The sequence below is a fragment of the Giraffa tippelskirchi genome, chromosome X (genome assembly GCF_054371585.1).
Source record: "Giraffa tippelskirchi isolate mGirTip1 chromosome X, T2T-mGirTip1v1.2.pri, whole genome shotgun sequence".
Taxonomy (NCBI): Eukaryota; Metazoa; Chordata; class Mammalia; order Artiodactyla; family Giraffidae; genus Giraffa; species Giraffa tippelskirchi.
In genome coordinates, this window is record NC_137289.1 from 93,875,346 (window position 1) to 93,898,301 (window position 22,956).

Genomic DNA, 22,956 nt, shown 5'->3' on the forward strand with positions numbered 1-22,956 from the left:
CCAAATGTTGAAAAGACTTTTCTTTCCCCAATGAATTGCTTTCACATTTTTGTAAAAAACTATGTTTACCATAAGTATCAGGGTTTATTCCTGGATTCTTTTCTATTCCATTGATCTCTATCTCTGTTCCCACAATAGTACCATACTGTCTTGATTACTGTAATCATGAAATTGGGAAGTTACTGTCCTTCTACTTTGCTTTTTGGCAAATTCCTATTTGCTCTTTTTGGTCTTTTCTATTTCTACATAAATTTTAGGATTAGCTAATCAATTTCTGGGGAAGAAAGCCTGCTGGAAATTTGATAAAGTTGTATTCAATATGTAGATTATGTGCTTTATGTGATTTTTCTTTTTTTACCCTGTATATATAATACAGTAGATTGCATTGACTGATTTTTGAATGTTAAAGCAGTCTTGCATCCCTGGAATAAATCCCACTTGGTCATGATGTATAATCCTTTTATATGCTGCTGGATTCAATTTGCTAATATTTTGTTGCAGATTTTTACATCTATATTCACGAGGAATGTTGCTTGTAGTTTTCTTGTGATATGTTTGTATGGCTTAAGTATCAGGGTAATCCTGGCCTCATAGAGTTGGGGAGTGTTCCTTCCTCCTCTGTTTTCTGAAAGATTTCTACTCAAATGTTTAATGCACTCAACCAGTCAAACCATCAAGCTTTGGGCATTTTTGTGTGGGGATATTTAAAGTTACTAATTGCTTACTATTGTTGGTGAGATGTAAAATGGTACAGTCACGTGACAACCATGCCTAAGTTTCAGATCTGAGATATCAGTCAACTGTCTTGGAAAGATACTATGGTGGGGTTGGAGGAAAAAAAATAAAAATTAAATCACACTGAGATATCACTATACATCTAGCATAATGGCTATAGTTTAAAAAAACAGATGGAAAATACCAAGTATTGACAAGGAGCAACTAGAACTCATATACTGTGCTGGTGGGAGTGTACATTGGTGCAGTCACTTTGGAAAACTAGTTTCATAAACTAGCTGAGCATATGGATACCATATAATCTGGCAGTTCAACTCCTAGATATATGCCTAATAGAGTTCATAAATATGTTCACCAATAGATAGGTACTAAAATTTTTATACTAGCACTATTTCCAATAGCTCTAAGCTGCAAACAACACAAATATCCATTAACAATAGAATGGATAAATATATTGTCGAATATTCACAGAGTGTAATTTAACATGACAATAAGAATGAATTATCTACAACTACATTTAACAATATGGACAAATCTCACATTTATAATGTGAATGAAAGAAGATAGACACTTAAGAGTATATTACCAAAATATGAAACACAACTATTGAGTGAATTTATATAAAATACCAAGCAGACAAAACTATTTAAGTCAAGATAGTGTTTACCTAGTGGGGGAGGTGGGCAATAAGACCTGGAAGGGAGCATAGGGAATTTTTCTGGGGTGCTAGTCATGTTCTGTTTCTTGATCTGAGTGTGTTCAGTTTGTTAGAATTCATTGAACAGTATGCTTATGATATATGCATTTTCAGTATGCATTATACTTTAATAAAAGTTTAAAAACTACATGCTAGAAAGAAAGCCCCTTTTTTATGAGTATTGTAAAAATTTTTAATTAAAAACAAGAAAGTGTTTGCATATCAGTGCTTAAAAAAAGCAGTGCTCTTTCTAGAGAAGTCTTCTGGTTATTCAACTATAATTATAATCATATGTTAGGCTAAATAACTAATGCAACATGACTTTATCCCATAGCAATCCACAAAAAATTACTCTTAATGTGCACATAAAAATGAATATATCAAATTAACTAAATTGGAAGAAAACCCACCATTTTATGTATTGAAACCCAATTTCTTAACTGTTGTTTTTCAAACAGGAATCCCAAAGAAAGCAGAAGCTTCAGTGAAAGTCCAGAGTGCTGTGGCTCAGTTTCATTGTCTTAGGTTCAGTTACTAAGGGGATAAGAAGTTTATGGTCTGCAGCTTACCTAAATGATAGCTTTGGGAGTACAGATTAGAAGGTATGCTCACACTTTCAAGTGTGAATCACCTGCTGCCACAGCATGGAATTGCTAAGGGAACAACTGTCACCTTTAGGCGTATATAACATTTAATAACTACATTCCTGTAACATAGGCTAGAGCTATGCTTAATTTGCCAATGCATAAAGTCAGAGACTAAATTTAAAAATTTTATTTCATATTTTAAAAATATACCATGGTGATGTCTCAAAGGGAAGAAAAAGAGTGCTTCCTCAGGGCAATCTTTTCCGTGTCTTAAATATCAATTATCATAAAAACTTCTGGCTTCTACTCATAGATCTATTAATATATTCCCAGATTGGTTTTTGCCTTGACTCCAATGCCCTAGAAGTGTTTGGACAATGAATGCTCTTCTCCCAATCCTAGAAATTTGAAAAAAATTGGTCAGTATTGAGCAGTTTTACATTTCAGGGTGTGAAAAACAAATCAGTGCTGAATTTATAAAGCCGTTTATCCCAAAAGTGAAGCATAAGAGATTACAAGTCATCTCCTGGGGTCTCTATTTCTACCATTTGCAAGAGAATGAGAGTGTCTGTGTGAATCATGAAACCAACCAGGGCTATTGCTCAAATGCCTTACCAAAGTGGCTCCCTACATATATAATTGCATATCAACTTGTATTCCACCTGACTGAAAAATACTTGGCTTTGTTGACCTTCTGTTCACTTAAGCTATTTGTAGTCTGTCATATCTACTCCCCCTGTGCAATGATTGCAGCATCAGCCACTGCTTGTCACCACTGTGAGACAGCTGATGCACATCCCATTATGATTTCCATCTGAAGGTATTTTCAGTCACTGGATTTATAGTTTTTTCTTCACTATGAGTTTTCTGATGTTTAATAAGATTTGATCTGTCAGTGAAGGCCTTCTGACATTGTGTGCAAGCATAAGCTTTCTTTCCTGTGTGAATTATCTGATGCATACTTAGTGTTGCTCTCTGGATGAAAGCTTTCCCACATTTACTGCATTCGTAGTGTCTCTCTCCAGTATGAGATTTCTGATGGATAGAGAGGCGTGACTTCCAGGTGAAGGTTTTTCCACAATCATTACATTTATAGGGTTTCTCTCTAGTATGGATTTTCTGGTGTGTTATGAGATTCGACCTGTCAGTGAAAGCCTTTCCACATTCAGCACATATGTTGGGTTTCTCTCCTGTGTGAATTTTTTGATGCACTCGGAGTTGTGACTTCTTTGTGAAGCATTTCCCACAGTCACTGCATTCATAAGGCTTCTCTCCAGTATGAATTCTATGGTGTGCAATGAAGTGTGATTTTTGGATGAAGGCCTTCCCACATTCAGGACAAGCATAGGGTTTTTCTCCTGTATGGATTCTCTGATGCACACTGAGTGTTGATTTCTGGATAAAGGCTTTTCCACATTCATTGCATTCATAGTGTCTCTCTCCAATATGAGATTTCTGATGTATTTTGAGGCGTGACTTCCATATGAAGGCCTTTCCGCAGCCATTGCATTTATAGGGTTTCTCTCCAGTATGAGTTTTCTGGTGTTTAATGAGATTTGACTGATCACTGAAAGCCTTCCCACATTCGGCACACATATATGGCTTCTCTCCAGTATGAGTTTTCTGATGTGTGGTGAGATTTGTCCTATGAGTAAAGACCTTTCCACATTCTGTGCATATATAAGGTTTTTCTCCTGTATGAATTCTTTGATGCACATGGAGCTGTGATTTCTTAATGAATGATTTTCCACAGTCACTGCATTCATAAGGTTTTTCTCCAGTATGAATTCTCTGATGTGTATTGAAATGGGATTTCTGGATGAAGGCCTTTCCACATTCAGTGCATATATAGGGTTTTTCTCCTGTGTGAATTCTCTGATGCATCCTGAGTGCTGATTTTCTTGTGAAGGCTTTCCCGCATTCACTGCATGCATAGTGTTTCTCTCCAGTATGAGTTTTCTGATGTATACTAAGGTCAGAGTTCTGAGAAAATCCTCTTCCACATTCATTGCATTCATAAGGTTTTTCTCCTGTATGAATTCTCATATGTCTAAAGAGATATGATCTGTGGAAAAATGCTTTTCCACATTCACTGCATTTATAGGGTTTCTGCCCAGTATGAATTTTCTGATGTGTAATGAGGTTTGACCTGAGAGTAAAAGCCTTCCCACATTGAGTACATATAAAAGGTTTCTCTCTTGTGTAAACACTTTGAGGTACCTCAATTTGTGGCTTCTGAGTGAAGATATTCTCATCCTTATTGCATTCATGGGATTTTTTTCCAGCATGAATCCTCTGATGCTCAAAAAGATGTGACTCCTGGGTAAATGTCTTCACATATTCAGTACATACATAAAGTTTCTCTCCAGTATGAATTTTCTGATGGTGGGCGAGAACTTGTTTGTAGTCAAGATGTTTTTCACGTTGATTAAGTTCATAGGAGTTTGCTCCTATATTAGCATTCTCATTCTTAGTAAAGGAAGAGCTATGTGCAAAATTGTTACCATTTCCAAAAATCTTATCAAAGTTCTTTGTTGCATTGCTTTTATTGTGATTATGTAAATTTAAAGTATGCCTCAAATTTTTTCCAAATGTATCAAAGTTATGGAGTCTTTTAATTGAAGGAACAAGGCTGGTACTCACATGAATTATTTTTTCAATGTTTTTATATTCATAGCCCCTCTCCTTAATCAATACTTTCACATGACTTAAAGGGTTATTTTGGTTTTCTTGATTTCTTTCTAGCTGGTCATTACCTTGCCACAGTTCTTCTAAAATGGAACACAATGAATCTTTTCCTATGGATTGACCAATTTTCTCACAGTGGAATGAAACTCCTCCAGAAATTCTCTGTTGTTGAGTTTGCCCAATATCCTCATCTAAAAAGAAAGAAAAAAATGAAAATGACTCCAGAACAGTTATCATGAAGTTTGGACAGGATGAACAAAGAAATGGAAGAGTCCATATGACAATAATGAAAATTCTTCTAGAACACTTAATATATGCAAAACAATTATATACCATTTATGATGTACAAGGTACTATTTCCAAGTGTTTTACACAAAATAGCTCATTTAATCTTCACTAAACCCTAACGGGCAGCTATCATTATCAATCATGTTTCACAGATGAGAGAACAGAAGCACAGAGAAGTTATGTAACTTGCTGAAGATCAAATAGCTAAAGAAGTAAGAGATGGGGTTTGAACCCTGGGAATCCATATTCACTATGTAGGTCAGTGAGTAGGGTAATCAGAAGAAGAAACTGAAGTCTGTTATGGGTGAAGCATGAAAGGAAGAAATATTTCAGAATGCATGTCCTTATTATACATTAGCTCTAAAAACTTAATAATCTCTCTGCTTCCTTTTGTTTTTCCCTCTGAACTATTATGAGCATCTCCATTAAATTATAGTCCTCAAATACCAATTCCTCTATATCTATAGGAAAAAATATATGCTTTCAACAAGTATCAAATAAGGCAAGCCATCCATCTATGGTAGAAACTGCAAGCCATCCACTAGTATCTATTCACCTCTTTTTTTATAGAAATAGAACATAGCTGGGCATTACCTTAACCAGTCTCACTTTGTTCTTACCAGTAGAGTGTGAGCAGAAGTGACATGTGCCGCACCTAGGCCAGGCCTTAAGACAGTGGGCAAATCTCCTCCATTTCTCCCTTCCCCAGCCCAGAGGACTCAACAATGACCCAACATCAACCACCCACCTGGCAACAATGGCCTAGGAGATGGCAGAACAATAACTTGGAACATGGTCCCCGAATGACCCAACAAGATCAGAGTTAATTTGTTGAAAGGACCCATTCACCTGAGAATGCTTATGTAAGAGAGGATATAGCTATATTAAGCTTGTTGCTTTGCTCCTCTGTGCATATTCAAAATGTATTGCCCTTGATTGTTCAGTTCAGTTCAGATGCGCAGTCGTGTCCAACTCTTTGCGACCCCATGAACTGCAGCACACCAGGCCTCCCTGTCCGTCACCAACTCCTGGAGTCCACCCAAACCCATGTCCATTGAGTCGGTGATGCCATCCAACCATCTCATCTTCTGTCGTGCCCTTCTCCTCCTGCCCTCAATATTTCCCAGCATCAATGTCTTTTCAAATGAGTCAGCTCTTTGCATCAGGTGGCCAAAGTATTGGAGTTTCAGCTTCAACATCAGTCCTTCCAGTGAACACCCAGGACTGATTTCCTTTAGGATGGACTGGTTGGATCTCCTTGCAGTCCAAGAGACTCTCAAGAGTCTTCTCCAACACCACAGTTCAAAAGCATCAATTCTTCTGCGCTCAGCTTTCTTTACAGTCCAGCTCTCACATCAATACATGACCAGTGGAAAAACCACACTTGACTAGACAGAACTTTGTTGACAAATAATGTCTCGGTTTTTCAATATGTTGTCTAGGTTGGTCATAACTTTCCTTCCAAGGAGTAAGTGTCTTTTAATTTCATGGCTGCAATCACCATCTGCAGTGATTTTGGAGCTCAGAAAAATAAAATCAGCCACTGTTTCCACTGTTTCCCCATCTATTTGCCATGAAGTGATCGGACCGGATGCCATGATCTTAGTTTTCTGAATGTTGAGCTTTAAGCCAGCTTTTTCACTCTCCTCTTTTACTTTCATGAAGAGCCTCTTTAGTTCTTCTTCACTTTCTGCCATAAGGGTAGTGTCATCTGCATGCCCTTGATATCAGCTCTAATTTCAGTACACCTCTAGGGAGGTGTATAAATGAATGTCTGTTATGAATGCATAAAGTAGATATGGTACCACTCATACTGATACTCAATTTGGCACAATTCTGTTATAACACAAAGAATTAACACACAAAGGCTGAAATTATTAACATTTCATGCAATTATCTTCCCTTTCTAAATATAATCTATGGTCTTTTGAATTTCTCTGAGCATACACTTGAAGAATCCTTCTGAAAGAGAACAAAGTACTTTTTTCGGCCTGTCTCTCCAAATTCAATAAATTTAAGTTTAATAAATATTCTCCATGTTTTGCTTCAGAAAAATTGAAGAATAAGTACTCCAGTTATCAATTTATTGCCTTTTAACCCCAAATCACACTTCCCTGCCCACTCTACAAAAATGGATCTGAGTCTCTTTTCCTTTGGTAGCTGTCATGATGTTGAACTTTGTCAATACAGGAGAAACACTGGAAGAAGGGGTTTTGCTTCTTGGTTCTAGTGAGCTCACTCAGCAGGATCTTCCAGCAAGGGCAGCTTGTTTAGCACCAGGCTCCAGAAGTGTGGTGGCTTCAGCAGCATCTGGCTCCTAATGCATACGCAGTTTCCCAGGCACCCAGATCTTCAAGTGCAGGTGACTTCTTTAGCACCCAACTCCTGCTACTCCTATGGCTTCCCAAGCACCCAGCTTCTGCAATTCTTTGCAGCCAGAAGCACCCAGCAGTTTACCCTGGCACTCCTCTCAGATGATTTGCAGTAGAATATTTCTAATGAGACATTTCCCCATGATCAGCTTTTTCTGGAGCCAAAGAGGACAGATTTCCAGCAAGTTCCACCAGTGCAGTACAACAGCAATTCTTCTGCCATGCCATGAGCTGTGGATATGCCCTCCCTATAAGGTCTGTATTCATCTGTGGGAAGCAGAGGAGGCTCTTCTTTGGGTGTTCCTTCACAGCCCTTGAGGTACTCTCACACACTAATCTGCTATTTCTTTATTCATTAGAGTTCTCTTTACTCTTACTGGCTAATCCCTTGTTACTTCAACCTCACAATAGCCAATAATTAATGTTAAACTTTTCCTGTTCAAATTAGTATGTGGTTTCTTTCCCCAATTAGGCCCTAGTTATGAAATAAGAAACAGGCTTCCTTTCTTCAGTGTAAGAATGGATTTTTTTTTAAATTCTTTTTTCATTATGGTTTATTATAAGATATTGAATATGGTTCCATGTGCTATACAGTAGGACCTTGTTGTTTTTCCATCCTATATATATTAGTTTGATCTGCCAATCCCAAACTCCCCGTCCACCCCTCCTCCATCTGGCAACTACAAGTATGTTCTCTATGTCTGTGACTCTGAGAAGTAGGCTCTTAATTCTGGGAGCTTTCTAAAAACATACAAGTAAAAGCCTTCATTGGGGGCCTACCTGGTGGCTCAGATGTAAATAATCCACCTGCAATGCAGGAGACCCAGGTTTGATCCTTGAGTTTGGAAGAGCCCCTGGAGAAGGGAATGGCTACCCACTCCAGTATTCTTGTCTAGAGAACTCCATAGACAGAGGAGATTGGCGGGCTACAGTTCATGGGTTTGCAAAGAGTCAGACATGATTGAGCGACTAACACTTCACACAAAAGCCTTCGTTACCACACGGCCTAAAATCCTGTTTTCCCTGAGTTCCTGTGGGATAAAGGATGAGAAAAAAAGAAAGAGCCATACATTCTGGAGTACTTAAGAGCCATTTCATGAAATAGTGAAATCTGATCACAAGGTGAAAATGTATCATTTGGATAGAGAGCACAGAGTAGGATCAGATTAGGGAAACACTATCAAATATGGCAGACATCAAGAAGATATTAAAAATGTACAGCAAAAGAAACAATTAACAAAATGAAGAGGCAACCTCTGGAATGGTAGAAGATATTTACAAATCATATATCTGATAAGGAGTTAATACGCAAAATATATAAAGAACACATGCAGATCAATAGCAAAAAAGCAAAAACAAAAAACCAAACAAACCAATTAAAATGGGCAGAAAAGCTGAATAGACATTTTTCCAAAGAATCTGTGCAAATGACCAATAGCTACATGAAAAGGTGCTCAATATCAGTAATCCTCAGGGAAATGAAAGTCAAAACTGCAATGGATATCACTTCACATCTATTAGAATGGCCATTATCAAAAAGACAAGCAATAGCAAGTGTTGGCAGAGGTGGAGAAAAGGGAACCCTTGTGCACTGTTGGTGGGAATGTAAATTGGTGCAGCCACTGTGAAAAACAGTATGGAGGTTCCTCAAAAAATTCAAAGTAGACCCACAATTCCACTTCTGGGCATATATTCAAAGGAACTGAAATCAGGATCTCTTAGAGATATCTGCTCTCCCATGTTCATTGCAGCATTATTCATAACAGCAAGATATGAAAACAACCCAAGTGTTTGTCAACACTGAATGGATAAAGATGTGGTGTACATATACAATGGAATATTATTAATATCATACATGAAAAAGAAGGACATTGTGCCATTTGCTACAACTTGGCTGAACGTTGAGGGCATCATGCTAAGTGAAATAAGTCAGAGAAAGACAAATATTGCATAGTATTGTCACTTGTATATGGAATCTATAAAAGCCAGACTCAGAGAAACAGAGTAGAGTAGTGGTTCCTGAGGACTGGAGAGTGGAGAGAATGGGGAGATATTGGTCAAAGAGCACCAACTTCCAGTTACGAGATGAACAAGTTCTGGGAAACTATTGTGCGGCATGGGGACTACAGATAATGATATTGCATCATATACTTGAATGTTGCCTAGAGAGTAGATCTTAAATGTTTTTACCACAAAAAAGAAATAGTCACTATGTGATAAGATGGAAGTGGTAGCTAACCTTATGGTGGTAATCAGTTTGCAATATATAAATGTATCAAATCATTTATATATCTGAATTGAAAGAGTTGATAATATTAAGATGCTAATTCCCTCCAAACTGATTAAATGTAATGACAATCAAAACTCACTTTCATAGCAACAACAAAAAAATGAGTATAAAATTCAAATGGATACACAAAGTACTTAGAGTAGCCAAAAGAATTTGAAAGAGAAGAACAAAGTTGGAGGACTAATACTACATGATTTAAAATTTGTTACATAGCTACAGTAATCAAGACTGTGTGGGAATGGTGTAAAGACAGATGACTACATCAATAGAACAGAATGAAGAGTCTAGTAAGAGACCCACACACATATGACAACTGAGTATCAATAAAAGTGCAAAGGCATTTCAGTTGAAAGGAGGATGGTTTTTTAAATAAATGATGCTGAAATGACTGAATAGCTATGTACAAAAACAAAAAACAAACACAAAACTTTGATCCATACTTTAAATCACATACAAAAATTAATGCAAAATGCATCACAGAACTAAATGTAAAACCTAATTTTTCTGTGACCTTGGATTAGGTGAAGATTTCTTAGATGCAAAACCAAAAGCACAATCCATAAAACAAGAAAAAAGATAAATAAGACTTTGTTAAAATTTTAAATGCCCCATGAAAGATACTGATAAGCAAATAAAAAGAAAAAATTTGCAAAACACATATCTGATAAATAACTTGTGTCCTGAATATATAATGAACTTTAAAACTCAGCAATAAGAAAACAATGTTTCCTATAGAAACTAGGCAAAAGATTTATAAAAAGACTTCACCAAAGAAGATACATAGATGTCAAATATCAGATATTATGGAAATACTAATTAAAACCTCAGTAAGATACAACTATCTTACTGTTAGAATGGCTAAAATTTTTTAAATGGACAATTCCAAGTGCTGATGAGAATGTAGATCAACTGGAACTTTCATACATAGCTGGTTAGAATTTAAAATCATACAGTCACTTTGGAAAACAATTTGGCAGTTTTTAATAAAGTTCATATATACTTACTATACAACCCAGCAGTCTGACTCATAGATATTTACCCAAGTGAATGAAATCTCATCATCACATAAAATATGTAAACATATTTATAGCACCTTTATTCATTATCACCCAAACTGGAAACTATCCAAATATCTTTCAGATTATTGAAGATGGCAGAGTAGAAGGATGTATGCTCATCTCCTCCTGAGGGAGCACTGAAATCACAACTAGCTGTTAAACAATCATCGACAGGAGGACACTGGAACCCACCAAAAAAGATACTCCATGTCCAAAAACAAAGAAGCCACAACAAGATGGTAGGGGGATTGCAATAATGATAAAAATCAAATCTTATACCCACCAAGTGGGCAACCCACAAACTGGAGAACAATAATACCAAAGAAGCTCTCCCACTGTTGTGAAGGTTCTGAGCCCAATGTCAGGCTTTCCAGCCTGGGGATCTGGCAAAGGGACTAGGAATCCCCAGGGAATCTCACATTGAAGGGCAGTGGGATTTGATTGCAGGACTTCCACAGGACTGGGGGAAACAGACTCCACTCTTGGAAGGCACACACAAAATCCTGTACACAGCAGGAATCAGGGGAAAGGAGCAGTGACCCCACAGGAGACTGAACCAGACATACCTGCTAGTGTTGGGGGATCTCCTCTGGAGGTGTGGGTCGGCAGTGGCTTACTACGGGGATGGGGGCAATGGAAGTAGCAGTCCTGGGAGTTGCCCCTTGGTGTGAACCCTCTTGAGAGTTTGGCATTCGCCCTACCATAGAGCCTGTAGACTCTAGGCCTGGGTCACAACAGGCCAAACAACTACCAGGAGGAGAGCAGAGCCCCCACCCATCAGCAGGCAATCAGATTAAAGTTTTACTGAGCACAGACTGCCCACCAGAGCAAGACTCAGTTTTTCCCACCACCAGTCGTTCCCATCAGGAAGCTTGCACAAGCTTCTTAGCCTCATCCACTGGAAGGCAGACAGAAGAAACAGAACTACAGTACTGCAGCCTCCAGAATGAAAACCACAATCACAGAAAGTTAATCAAAAATGAAAAGGCAGAGGATTATCTCCCAGATGAAGGAACAAGATAAAACCCCAGAAAAACAACTAAATGAAGTGGAGATAGGCAACCTTCCAGAAAATGAATTCAGAATAATGATAGTAAAGATGATCCAGGATCATCCAGGATTTTGGAAAAAGAATGGAGAAGATGCAAGAAATGTTTACCAAAGACCTAGAAGAACTAAAAAACAAACAGAGATGAACAATACACTAGAAGGAATCAATATATAATAACTGAGACAGAAGAATGGATAAGTGACCTGCAAGACAGAATGGTGGAAATCACTGCCACAAATATAGAAATACAGAAAAAGAATACAGAAAAAGAATGAAAAGAAATGAAGACAGCCTAAGAGACCTCTGGGACAACGTTAAACACACCAACATTCACAATACAGAGTCCAAGAAAGAGGAGAGAGAGAAAGAATCCACGAAAATATTTGAAGAGATAATAACTGAAAACTTCCCGAACATGGGAAAGGATATAGTCAACCAAGTCCAGGAAGCAGAATCCCAAGCAGGATAAACCCAAGGAGGAACACACCAAGACACATACTAATCAAACTGACAAATACCCTTCAGCTGGTGAATGGATGAACTGTGGTACATCCATGCTATGGAATACTACTCAGCAATAAAAAAGGATCAAGCTATAGAAAACACAACAGTAGGAATAAGTTTTGAATGCATGATGCTAAGTAAAAGAAGACAGGCTCAAAAAGCTTCATACTGCATGATCCCATTTATATGACATTCTGAAAAAGGCAAAACTACAGAGACAGAAAAGAGATCAGTATTTTCCAGGTCTGTAAGCAGTGGGAAAGAGTGACACAATAAAGGACCTGAGGTAATTTTTGCTCTATATCTTGATTATAATGGTGGTTACATGACTGTATGCATTTGTCAAAACTCATAGAATTATTATTATTATTATTTTATTTTGTGCACACTCTGAGGCTTGTGGGATTTTAATTCCCTGACCAGGAATCGAACTCAGGCCTTCAGCAGTGAAAGCACTGGGTCCTAGCCACAGAACTGTCAGGGAATTCCCCAAAACTCATAGAATTATTAATAAAAATAAACCTCATAGAATCATAAGATACGTTAAAAGTGGAGTTGAGCAAAGGTTATACAAAATATACAGATACACGTTTGAATTGGAAATACATGGCCATGTTGTTTGTCTTTTTGAATGAACAGTTATATGTGAATAATATTAGGTTTTTTCATAAAGCTAATGTCAAAATAAAGAAAACGTTTTAGGCAATGAAATCTGTCATTAGCATTTGAAGTGAACTAATAAAAAGAATGGAATCAGCAACTATAATCAGTAATAGAAAAATTATAATCCAGGCATAAGAAAATATGGAGCTGGTTTTGGATGGAACTGAGAGGGTAACAGGCAGGAAGGCTAGGGGTCTCCAAACGGAGGAAATAGGCTGCAAGTGTCAGACATTTTTTATTTCTGTCTTAAGCGGCAGGAGGAAACAAACTACAACTGTCAGGTTTTTTCCCCTTTTCTATACAAATTTAAAAGGGGGTTTCTTTTAAAATTCTGTGCTGCCATGACAACACCTGGTTCCACCAGAACTTAATTTTTCTCAAACTTTGAGCTTATGTAAATGTTTTTCTTAAGCTATGTTAATGAATGTATCTACCCTAGACTCTGTCTTTCTTCAAGTCAGTTCCACCTAAGACTCAGACTTTACAAACCAGTATGTTTTACTCATGCAAATGTTCTGTTAAGCTATGTTAATGAGACTATGTCTTTGCTTGGAAACCTGCCTTTCTTCAAGATTCATGTCAATTGTTTTATGGCCTGGGACAACTCTCCTTGTGCCAATGTTATCTCAAAATGCATGTTGTGGGTGAGGGGCCTGGTGTCAGTCTCTGAGTTTTGAGACATTGCCTTTTTCTAATTAGCAGCCTGCTCAGTTCAGTTCAGTCTCTCAGTCGTGTTCGACCCTTTGCTAGTAGCTATATAACTTCCGGCTAAAGACTAGAAGCTTTCTCTATCTCTTTTATACTTTAATAAAACTTTATCACACAAAAGCTCTGAGTGATCAAGCCTCAATCACTGGCCCTGGATTGAATTCCTCTCCTCCAGAGGCCAAGAATCCTGGCGTCTTTAACGGCTCAGCAACAACCTTTCAGAACTAAGAAGATGAATTGAGAACTAAAAATGATATTTGCAAAAATGAAAAAGCAGTAGGAACTGTAGAGTGATTAATTTAAAATGACTGAAAGATCTAAGAAACACTGACAGAATATGACAAAAGTTGGAAGGTGAGAAGGACTTCTGATATATGAGGTAATGATTTCAATTTCTGACATATTGAGTAGTAAGAGAAACATCTTAAGGGAACTTTCTGAGTAGCTAAATATAGTACTAAAAAGTACTAGGGAAAAACAGACTTGAGATGTCAAAAGCAGAGTCATCAGAATTTCAGGATGGATGAATCCTTGCATATATATAAGACTGGTGAACAGTAGACAGTCTCAATAGGGCAATCTCATGAGGATAATGAGGAGATGCCTGGAAAAGCGGGAAAATAAAAAAACTGGATGCAAATCAGTATGAACCAGAGTAAATTTAATCAAAATAAGGGGAAGATGAGCAAGGTCACTCAAAGGAGCAAAACTCAAAAAGAGACCACAACAGGTCAATGACGAAATGCTCAAACTAAGTACTGGAGAAATGAAAAATAAAAAATGAGATTCCACTTTATACCCATTGTTGGCCAAAAAATGAGAAACTTTGGTGCTATTAATTGTTGGCAGAAACTCGAGGAAAGCAAGAACCCTGTGCCCTACTCTGCAAGTATAGATTAGTGTAGCCAATTCAAGAAGAATACAGTGGTGCTTGGTCAAATTCAGGATGAGAATATACAATGATCAGGCAAACCCTCTTTTCTATATACATCCCTGAGAAAATCTCACACTCTATAAAGGAACATTTGTGTAGAAATTTATTGTAGAATTGTTTGTCTTAGATGGGCATTAATGAAAACCTAGGTTCCACCACTGGATGAATGGTTCAATAAGATGTGGTTCTGGCACACTGTGGAATACTATGCAGCATAGTATTCTACTGTAAAGACCCAGATGCTGGAAAAGATTGAAGGAAAAAGGAAAAAGGGGTGGCAGAGGATGAGATGGTTAGATAGCATCACCAACTCAAAGGACATGAATCTGAGCAAACTCCAGGAGATAGTAAAGGACAGGAGAGCCTGGCATGCTGCAGTCCATGGGGTCACAAAGAGTTGGACACGACTTAGCAGCTGAGCAACAACCACAAGTAAACTCATACTTTAGGCTTTAATAGAATACCACACAAATTCAAAGATCAAATACATTAGATCTGTTACCAGTGGGGGTAGGCATAAGGGATGGATATGAGGAATTAGAATAAAAGGGAAGAAAAATGAAAATACCTGAATGTACAAGGAAAGAACCTAAGATAAGAGGGTGGGAGTGGAGTAGGAATAAAAGAGTTCCCAGGTAAGATAGTTTCCCAGGTAGCACTAGTGGTAAAGAATTCACCTGCAATGCAGGAGACACAAGAGACACGGGTTCAATCCCTGGGTTGGGAAGGTCCCCTGGAGAAGGAAATGGCAACCCATTCCAGTAAGATAGGGTGCTATATATGTGCTGGTACAGAGGGTACAGAGGTTAGAGACAGCTCTTTTATCAGAAAGCAAAGATGACAGTGGATATTGGCGAGGATCGTACTTGGGAGTTGGCCCCCAGGTATTAAAAGGGCTTCTGTCAACTCTCTCCAAGTGACTGCAAATGTTTAGAGCCTTCAAGACGGGTTATCTTCAGAGCCTTTCAAAGGTATCAGCCTCTCCTAGAAAAACAGATCTACTCCACATCTCCCATTTTCTCAGGTCACTCTCACTCACCTGAGCAGCTGTGATGTGGAGTTTCTTTCTCCAATGTCCATGACCCTTCTCCTTGCTCCAGTCTGAAGAAGACCTCTGGTTTGGGAACTTGGTAACCTGTGAACAGGACATGATACAGGATTGGGTCCAGTTAATTTGGTTTCTAGGCCTTTCAACCACGCTTCTATTTGTTCTTCAGGAAAGTAATCCCATTCCCTTGGAATAGAGTAATAATCACAGAAGTGTAAAAGGACTGAAGAATCTCAGGCAAATCAAAGGTGACACCATTAGACACTTAAGATACCCCAGAGCTTTCAGCAGCAGAGAATGGAGGCAGCCTCTCTGAGGCCCCTGAAAGTGCATAAGGCAGCTGTGCTTACCCACTGCGCACAGGTGGCTATAGATCTCCAGTGTCACATCCCGGTACAGGCGCCGCTGAACAGGGTCCAAGTGCTGCCACTCCTCCTGGCTGAAGTCCACGGTGACGTCCTCGAATGACACCTGTAAAAATACAGTCCCATTCAAGATGACATGGTGAGCACTGAGCGATGGAGGGAAGAGGACTAGGAAGTTAGTTGTTTTTAATGATTTTTACCATAATGTATCAAGTAGGGTTTTCATTTAGCACCCAGTTTTGCATTTTATTTTGTGAGAGAAAAACATACTAAAGTATCTTGACATTTGCTATGTATTACATTCATTCATTTATTCATTCAGTCCCTGTTTTTTCAAAAATAAGGATTAAAAGAGGCTCCGTTTAAGTCCTCATGTTAACGTAGGAACTATATATATAATACATTTACTGGTTGATTATGTGCCAGCCAACGGCAATATAGAATTGACTTAAATAAAAAACAACTTGGAAAAAAAAAACAACTTGGACAACCAACATAAGAAGATACAAAGGGGTCTAAAAGGCATTTCAAAGAAATGTATTGAGGGGAAAAGCAAAACAATAAAACCTTTAATAGGTAACATAGGAAAGAAAACATAGTATAGATGAATATCTTCATGATCTTGGATTGTGAAAATAATTCTCAAACAGGATGCAAAAAACACTAACCATAAAGAAAAGACTGATATCTGTCTACAATAAAGTTTAAAATTTCTATTTTTTTTAAAAGACCATATTATAAGAGAAAAAAAAGAAAATCCACCAAATAGAAGATATCTCCAATAAATATTACTGACAAAGGGCTCCAATCTAGAGAAATGTAAAGAACTCTTAGAAACTAATTTTTAAAAAAAGAGGCCACCTAGTAGAAAAGTGTGCAAAAGATTTGAACAAGCATTTTATGAAAGAGGAAATGCAACGCATTAATAAACACAAAAAGAGTTCAACCTCCTTAGTAACCGGGGAATGTATGTTCAAGTAATGAGTTACCGTTACACAACTTCTACAATGTCTTCAATGAAGAAGACTGGCAATATCAAGGATGTGGAGAAAAAGTACCCTTATACACAGTTGTTGAGAAGGTTAATTGGTACAGCCACTGTGTAAAACAGTTCCTGAAAAAACTAAAAACAGAACTACTGTATGATTCAGCAGTTCCACTCCTAGGTACACATCTAAAGAAAATGAAAACACTAATTTGAAAAAATATGTGTGCTCCAATATTCACAGGAGCACTATTTACAATATCCAAGGCATAGAGGCAACCCAAGTGTCCATCTGCAGAGGAATGGATAAAGAAGATATAGTGTATATATTTATATATACATACATACATATGTATATATACACACATACATACATACATACAACAGAATACTACTCAGCCATAAAAAAGAATGGAATTCTGACAGTTGCAGCAACATGGATGGACTTGGAGGGTATTAGGCTAAGTGAAGTAAGTCAGACAGAGAAAGCCAAATACTATATGATATCACTTATATGTGGAATCTAAAAAATAAACTAGTGAATATAACAAAAACAGAAACAGATTCACAAACATAGAGAACAAACTAGTGGTTACCAGTGGGGAGAGAGAAATGAGGAGGGGCAAAGTAACGGGAGAGGATTAAGAGGTACAAACTACTATGTATAAAATAAATAAGCAACAAGGATATATTGCACAGCACAGGGAATATAGTCAATATTTTATAATAACTATAAATGGAGTATAATCTTTAGAAACTGTGAATCACTGTTGTACACCTGAAACATTTATTATAAATCAACTACACCTCAATAAAAATTTTTTAAAGACTGGCAATATGAAGTGTTGAAGAAAACATGGTGCAATGAGAACTCTCATGTGTCTGATGGAGGTGTAAATTGGTATGACCACATTGGAAAGCATTTTGGCTTCACCTGGTAATGTTGAAGCATGCATACACAAGGACACAGTGATTCCATCCATGGAAATATGCTCAATTGGAATATGTGCTCATGTGCAACAAGAGGCATGTCCAAGAGTATTTACAGCAGCATTATTCAAAATGTATGCAATATTTCATGATAAAAAGTTTTAAGTTAACACTAACATAACAGTATCTACTTTCTTTGTGGGAAAATATCAAGGATATTTTCTTAGTTGCTTTTATCTGCATAATCTCTAAGCATATACCACCCACCCACCAACTAATCAAGACTGGTTTTTTGGTTAGGGAGATCTGTAGGATTGAGGGAGAGAACCATGTGAATGCATTACTTATTTCAAAATTAAGTTTAAAATTACCAATGGGTCCAAAATGGAATAGACAGAATTCTCCCTATTTCTGGTACTAAGTACAGCTATGATCTCTGGACATTACATATTAAACAAGGAAGACTGTCAGTTGGAGAGAAGGATGTTACCTGGTTAGGGACCTTGGAACCTGAGGAGTGACACAGTGGTGATTTCCCTGAGTTTTCTTTTTGTTCCATGTATCTTGGACTCAGTGATGGAGAATTTGGCAATCCAGAATGCCAAATGGTGCAGATAATAAACAGCCTCGAGAAAGTCTGCTTTCTCTAGCCAAAGTACCAGGAAAGGGGCAATATAACAAGGGAGAAAAATTTCGATAATTACTGCCCCATCCCCATTCCCATCAGTAAAGGCTGAACAGGGAGTCCTGGTTTTCATCCCTGCCTGGGAATAATGAGCCCCCCCCCAACAGTGTAAATTTAGGCCACTGTAAATTTGGGGGGGGTCTTGAACTTCTACTATCCCCAACCCAGTAATGAGGTGCCTTTTTTGTCTCCCCACCAGGGTAGTGTCAGAGATAGTCTGGTGCAGAGGATGAAATTCCACATCCACCCAGCAGCAGCAAGATGCTTGTCCCCTCTGGGGTGTCAAGGAGGCCATGTAGGGACCTGAAATTCCACTTCCACCTGGCAGTAAAAAGGAGATTCTCCTTTTTTTTGGTAGAACAGTATTGGAGGGAGTTTGCTAAAAAAACAAGATTTAAATAGTATCCAGAATCTCAGAGTTCCCAAAATATCCAGGACATAACTGAAAATCAGGCATCATGTGAAGAAGCAGAAAAATCTCATCTGGAATGAGAAAAGACAATCAACAGATAGCAATACTGAGATGACACAGATGTTAGAGTTATCAACAATTGTAAAGTAGCCACCATAAAAATGCTCCAATGTATTTAAATGCAAAAATAGTCTCATAATGAAAAAGGATATAAAGAAGAACAGAATGAAAATTTTAGAACCGAAAAATATAACTAAAATTTTAATACTCAATGGATGAGCTCAACAGCAGAATAGAGAGGACAGAGGAAAGAATTACAGAACTTGATAAAACAATAGAAATGATCCAATCTGAAGAACAGAAGGAAAATTGATGGGAAAAAATGAGCAGAGCCTCAGGGAAATCTGAGACTATAATAAAAGATCTGGCATTCACGTCTCCAGGGGAGAGGAGAAAGTATGAGGCAGAAAAGTATTTGAAAAAAATTATAGCTGCAAATTTCTCAAATTTTGTGAAAGATATAAAGAGTTTCAAGATGCTGAGCAAACCACAAAAGGATAAGCCAAAGAAATTATACCAAGACAAATTATAGTCAAACTTCAGAAAACTAAAGACAAAGAAAAAATCCTCAAGTCAGCAATAGAGAAATGATACCTTACCTATAGGGGAAAAATACATTGACAGCATCTGAAACCATGGTAGAGAGAAGCAGCACAACATTTTCAAGTGCCGAAAGAAAAGAACTGTCCACTCTGAATTTCATACCTGACAAAATTATCCTTAAGAAATGAAATGTCATGGCAAATAAATACATGAAAAGATGCTTAGCATCATTAATTATCAGAGAAATGCAAATCAAAACTACAATGAGATACTACCTCATACTCACTAGGATGGCTAGATCCAAAAACTCAGATAATAACAAGTGCTGGTGAGGATGTGGAGAAATTGAAAATGTCATACACTGCTGGTGGGAATGTAAACTAGTGTGGCTGCTTTAGAAAACGGTCTGGCAGTTCCTCAAATGATTAAACAGAGTTATCATTTGATCCAAAAATTCTACTCCTAGGTGTATGTATACTTGAGATAAATGAAAATATATGTCCACATAAAAACATGTACACAAATATTTACAGGCAGTATTACTTATAACAGCCAAAAGGTGGAAACAATCCAAATGTACATTGGCTGATAAATGAATAAACAAAATTTGGTACACTTGAACAATGGAATACTATTCAGCCATGAAAAGGAATGAAATACTGATACATGTTACAACATGTCCATGCTACACTTCTTCCCTATTTGTTTACTTACATATATACCTACTGAGCTATCGTATGGACTGGTGACTTTCTACTTTATTCAGTGGGTTATAACCTATTATTATCATGATTTACTTTGCTACTCAAATTGTCCCAGACTTGGTTAGAGTGAGCTCCTTGAAAACATTATGCTGAGTGAAAGAAGTCAGACACAAAGATCACATGTTTTATGATTCAATTCATGTGAAATGTCCAGAATAGTGAAGTCTATAGAGACAGAAAGCATATTAGTGATTGCTTAGTGTTGGAGGAAGCAGGGAGGTGAGGTGGAGGAGAGTGATGGTTAAAGAGTATGAGGTTTCTATCTGAGGTGATGAAAATGTTCTAAAATTGATTTTAATGATGGTTGCACATATCCATAAACATACAAAAACACTGAATTGGACACTTTAAATGAGTAATTTGTATGGTAGGTGAATTATATCTCAATAAAGCTGTTACTAAGAAAGAAGACACAAAGAGGGAAATCAAGATATTCTCAGATGAAGGAGAACTAAGAAAATCTGTTAGCAGCAGATGTACCCTTTAAAGGAAGCTCTTTAAACAGGAAGGAGATAATAAAAGAAGTCCTGCAACATCAGGAAAGAAGAAAAATGGAAAAAGAAAAAATATGAATAAATACAATAGACTTTCCTTTTCCTTTTGGGTTTTCTAAATTACATTTGAAGGTCAAAGCAAAAAGTATAACATTTTTATGATGTGGATCTCCATGTATATAGAGGAAATATTTAAGACATTAGTAACAGGTGAGGGTAAAGGGACTTAAAAGGGAACTAAGTTTTCTACACTTCACTCTAACTGACAAAATGTCAACACCAGTAGAGACCTGACAAAATGTCAACACCAGTAGAGACCTATACAATGATGGAATAATTCTGTATCCAGATTATTGTACAGAATCTACAGATGTGTAAAATGGCAGAGATTGATAAGAACACTGCGGAAATGTCAATTTCTTTCTTGTGATAATTGTACTCTAGTGACACAGGATGTAACCATTGGGGGAAACTGGGTAAAGGGTTACATGAGACCTCTCTGTACCATCTTCACAACTTCCTGTAAGTTTATAATTATTTCCAAATAGAAAGTTTTAACAAACTACTAAATTATCCTCAGAAAGACTGTAGTAGGGACACAACAAAAAATATCAAGATGTTATTAAAAGGGAGCCTTCACAGGAGTTCCCTAGTGGTCTAATGGTTAGGATTCCAGGCTTTCACTGCTGTGGCCCAGGTTCAATCCCTGGTCAGAGAACTGAGATACTGCAAGTTGTGCAGCACAGCCAAAAACAAAAACAAACAAACAAAAAGAACAAAAGAAGCATTCACTTCTTTCCTGTCTATCTGCTTACCTGTGTACCTACCTACCTACCTATTATAGGGACTGGTCACTTTCTACTTTGTTCAGTAGATAATAATCTATTACTATTATCATTTCTTTTGCTATTCAAATTGTCCCAGATTTGACCAGAGGGAGCTCCTTAAAAGTGGCTCCTGTGTCACTCTGACATGTCCTCATCTTTTGAGTGCTTCATTACTTCCCAGCGTAATGAGTTCTTCTATAATCATTTTGTACTTTTCTCTGTTCTAACCCCGGAGTAAGTCATTTCTCCAAGAAGTTCTAGTTCCTATTAGTGACAAATGGTAAATCAAGGTGCGCTCATTGTGCCTGGCATATAATCGTCCTTTCAGCACTCAGAGCAAGGAATGTTTTTCCTTATATGAGACTGCCAACTAATCAATATAGAAGAAATGATGGAATCAGAAAAACACCATTAGGAAAATAGCACAGTTATTAACTGCTACAAGCAAGAATCGTTGCTTGATGCTATAATCAATGGACAAAAGCATGAGAAATAGGATATTCACATAGCCCCAAAGTATTTTTCCACAAAATATTGGGTTGGCCAAAAAGTTCATTCAGGATTTTCCACAAAATGTTACAGAAAAACTAGAATAAACTTTTTGGCCAACCCAATAGTTATTAATTACAAAGAGAAAGACAGCAACTTTATATAGTACCTGACAGGCAGCATCTTAGCCAGGTGATCAAAGTTAACATTATCAATAAAGGACAAATTAATATTGAATGCTTGCTTATATGACACACTGAGAACACAGCATCATTTCTGTGATATTCCTGACAATAATGAATAACTTGAATCTAATTATGAGGAAGCAAGAAACAAACCCAAATTGAGGGACATTCTTCCAAATGATCAGTGTCATGAAAGTCAAGGAAGGGCTAGAACTCTTTCAGGTAAAAGGCTAAAGGGACATGAGAAATAAACACAATACATGTGCCTGGATTGGATCCTAAATCAGGCAGAAATGCCAAAAAGGATGTATCGTGACAATTGGGGAAACTATTTACAAATGGTATGTTAGTAGAGAATTGATGCTTTCAAACTGTGGTGCTGGAGAAGATTCTTGAGAGTCTCTTGGAGTGCAAGGAGATCAAATCAATCAATCCTAAAGGAAATCAACCCTGAATATTCATTGGAAGGACTGATGCCGAAGCTGAAGCTCCAAAATCACTGCTGATGGTGATTGCAGCCATGAAATTAAAAGACACTTACTCCTTGGAAGGAAGTTTATGGCCAACCTAGATAGCATATTTAAAAGCAGAGAC

The 22,956-nt window shown here is 37.4% G+C and overlaps 1 protein-coding gene across 3 annotated transcripts in view; it reads right to left on the bottom strand.

Moving 5' to 3' along the window:
- Positions 1-343: 343 nt before the first annotated feature.
- The window catches only part of ZNF41 (zinc finger protein 41), a 45,335-nt gene continuing 22,722 nt past the window's right edge, over positions 344-22,956 (bottom strand). For all 3 annotated transcript variants that reach the window (XM_081567183.1, XM_081567182.1, XM_081567181.1), the window contains exons 3-5: positions 15,974-16,094; positions 15,615-15,710; positions 344-4,898 (exon numbers count right to left, since the gene is read on the bottom strand). In XM_081567183.1, the coding sequence (XP_081423309.1) occupies positions 2,821-4,898; positions 15,615-15,710; positions 15,974-16,094 (2,295 nt within the window). In that variant the 3' untranslated portion in view covers positions 344-2,820. The remainder of the gene's footprint in view (positions 4,899-15,614; positions 15,711-15,973; positions 16,095-22,956) is intronic.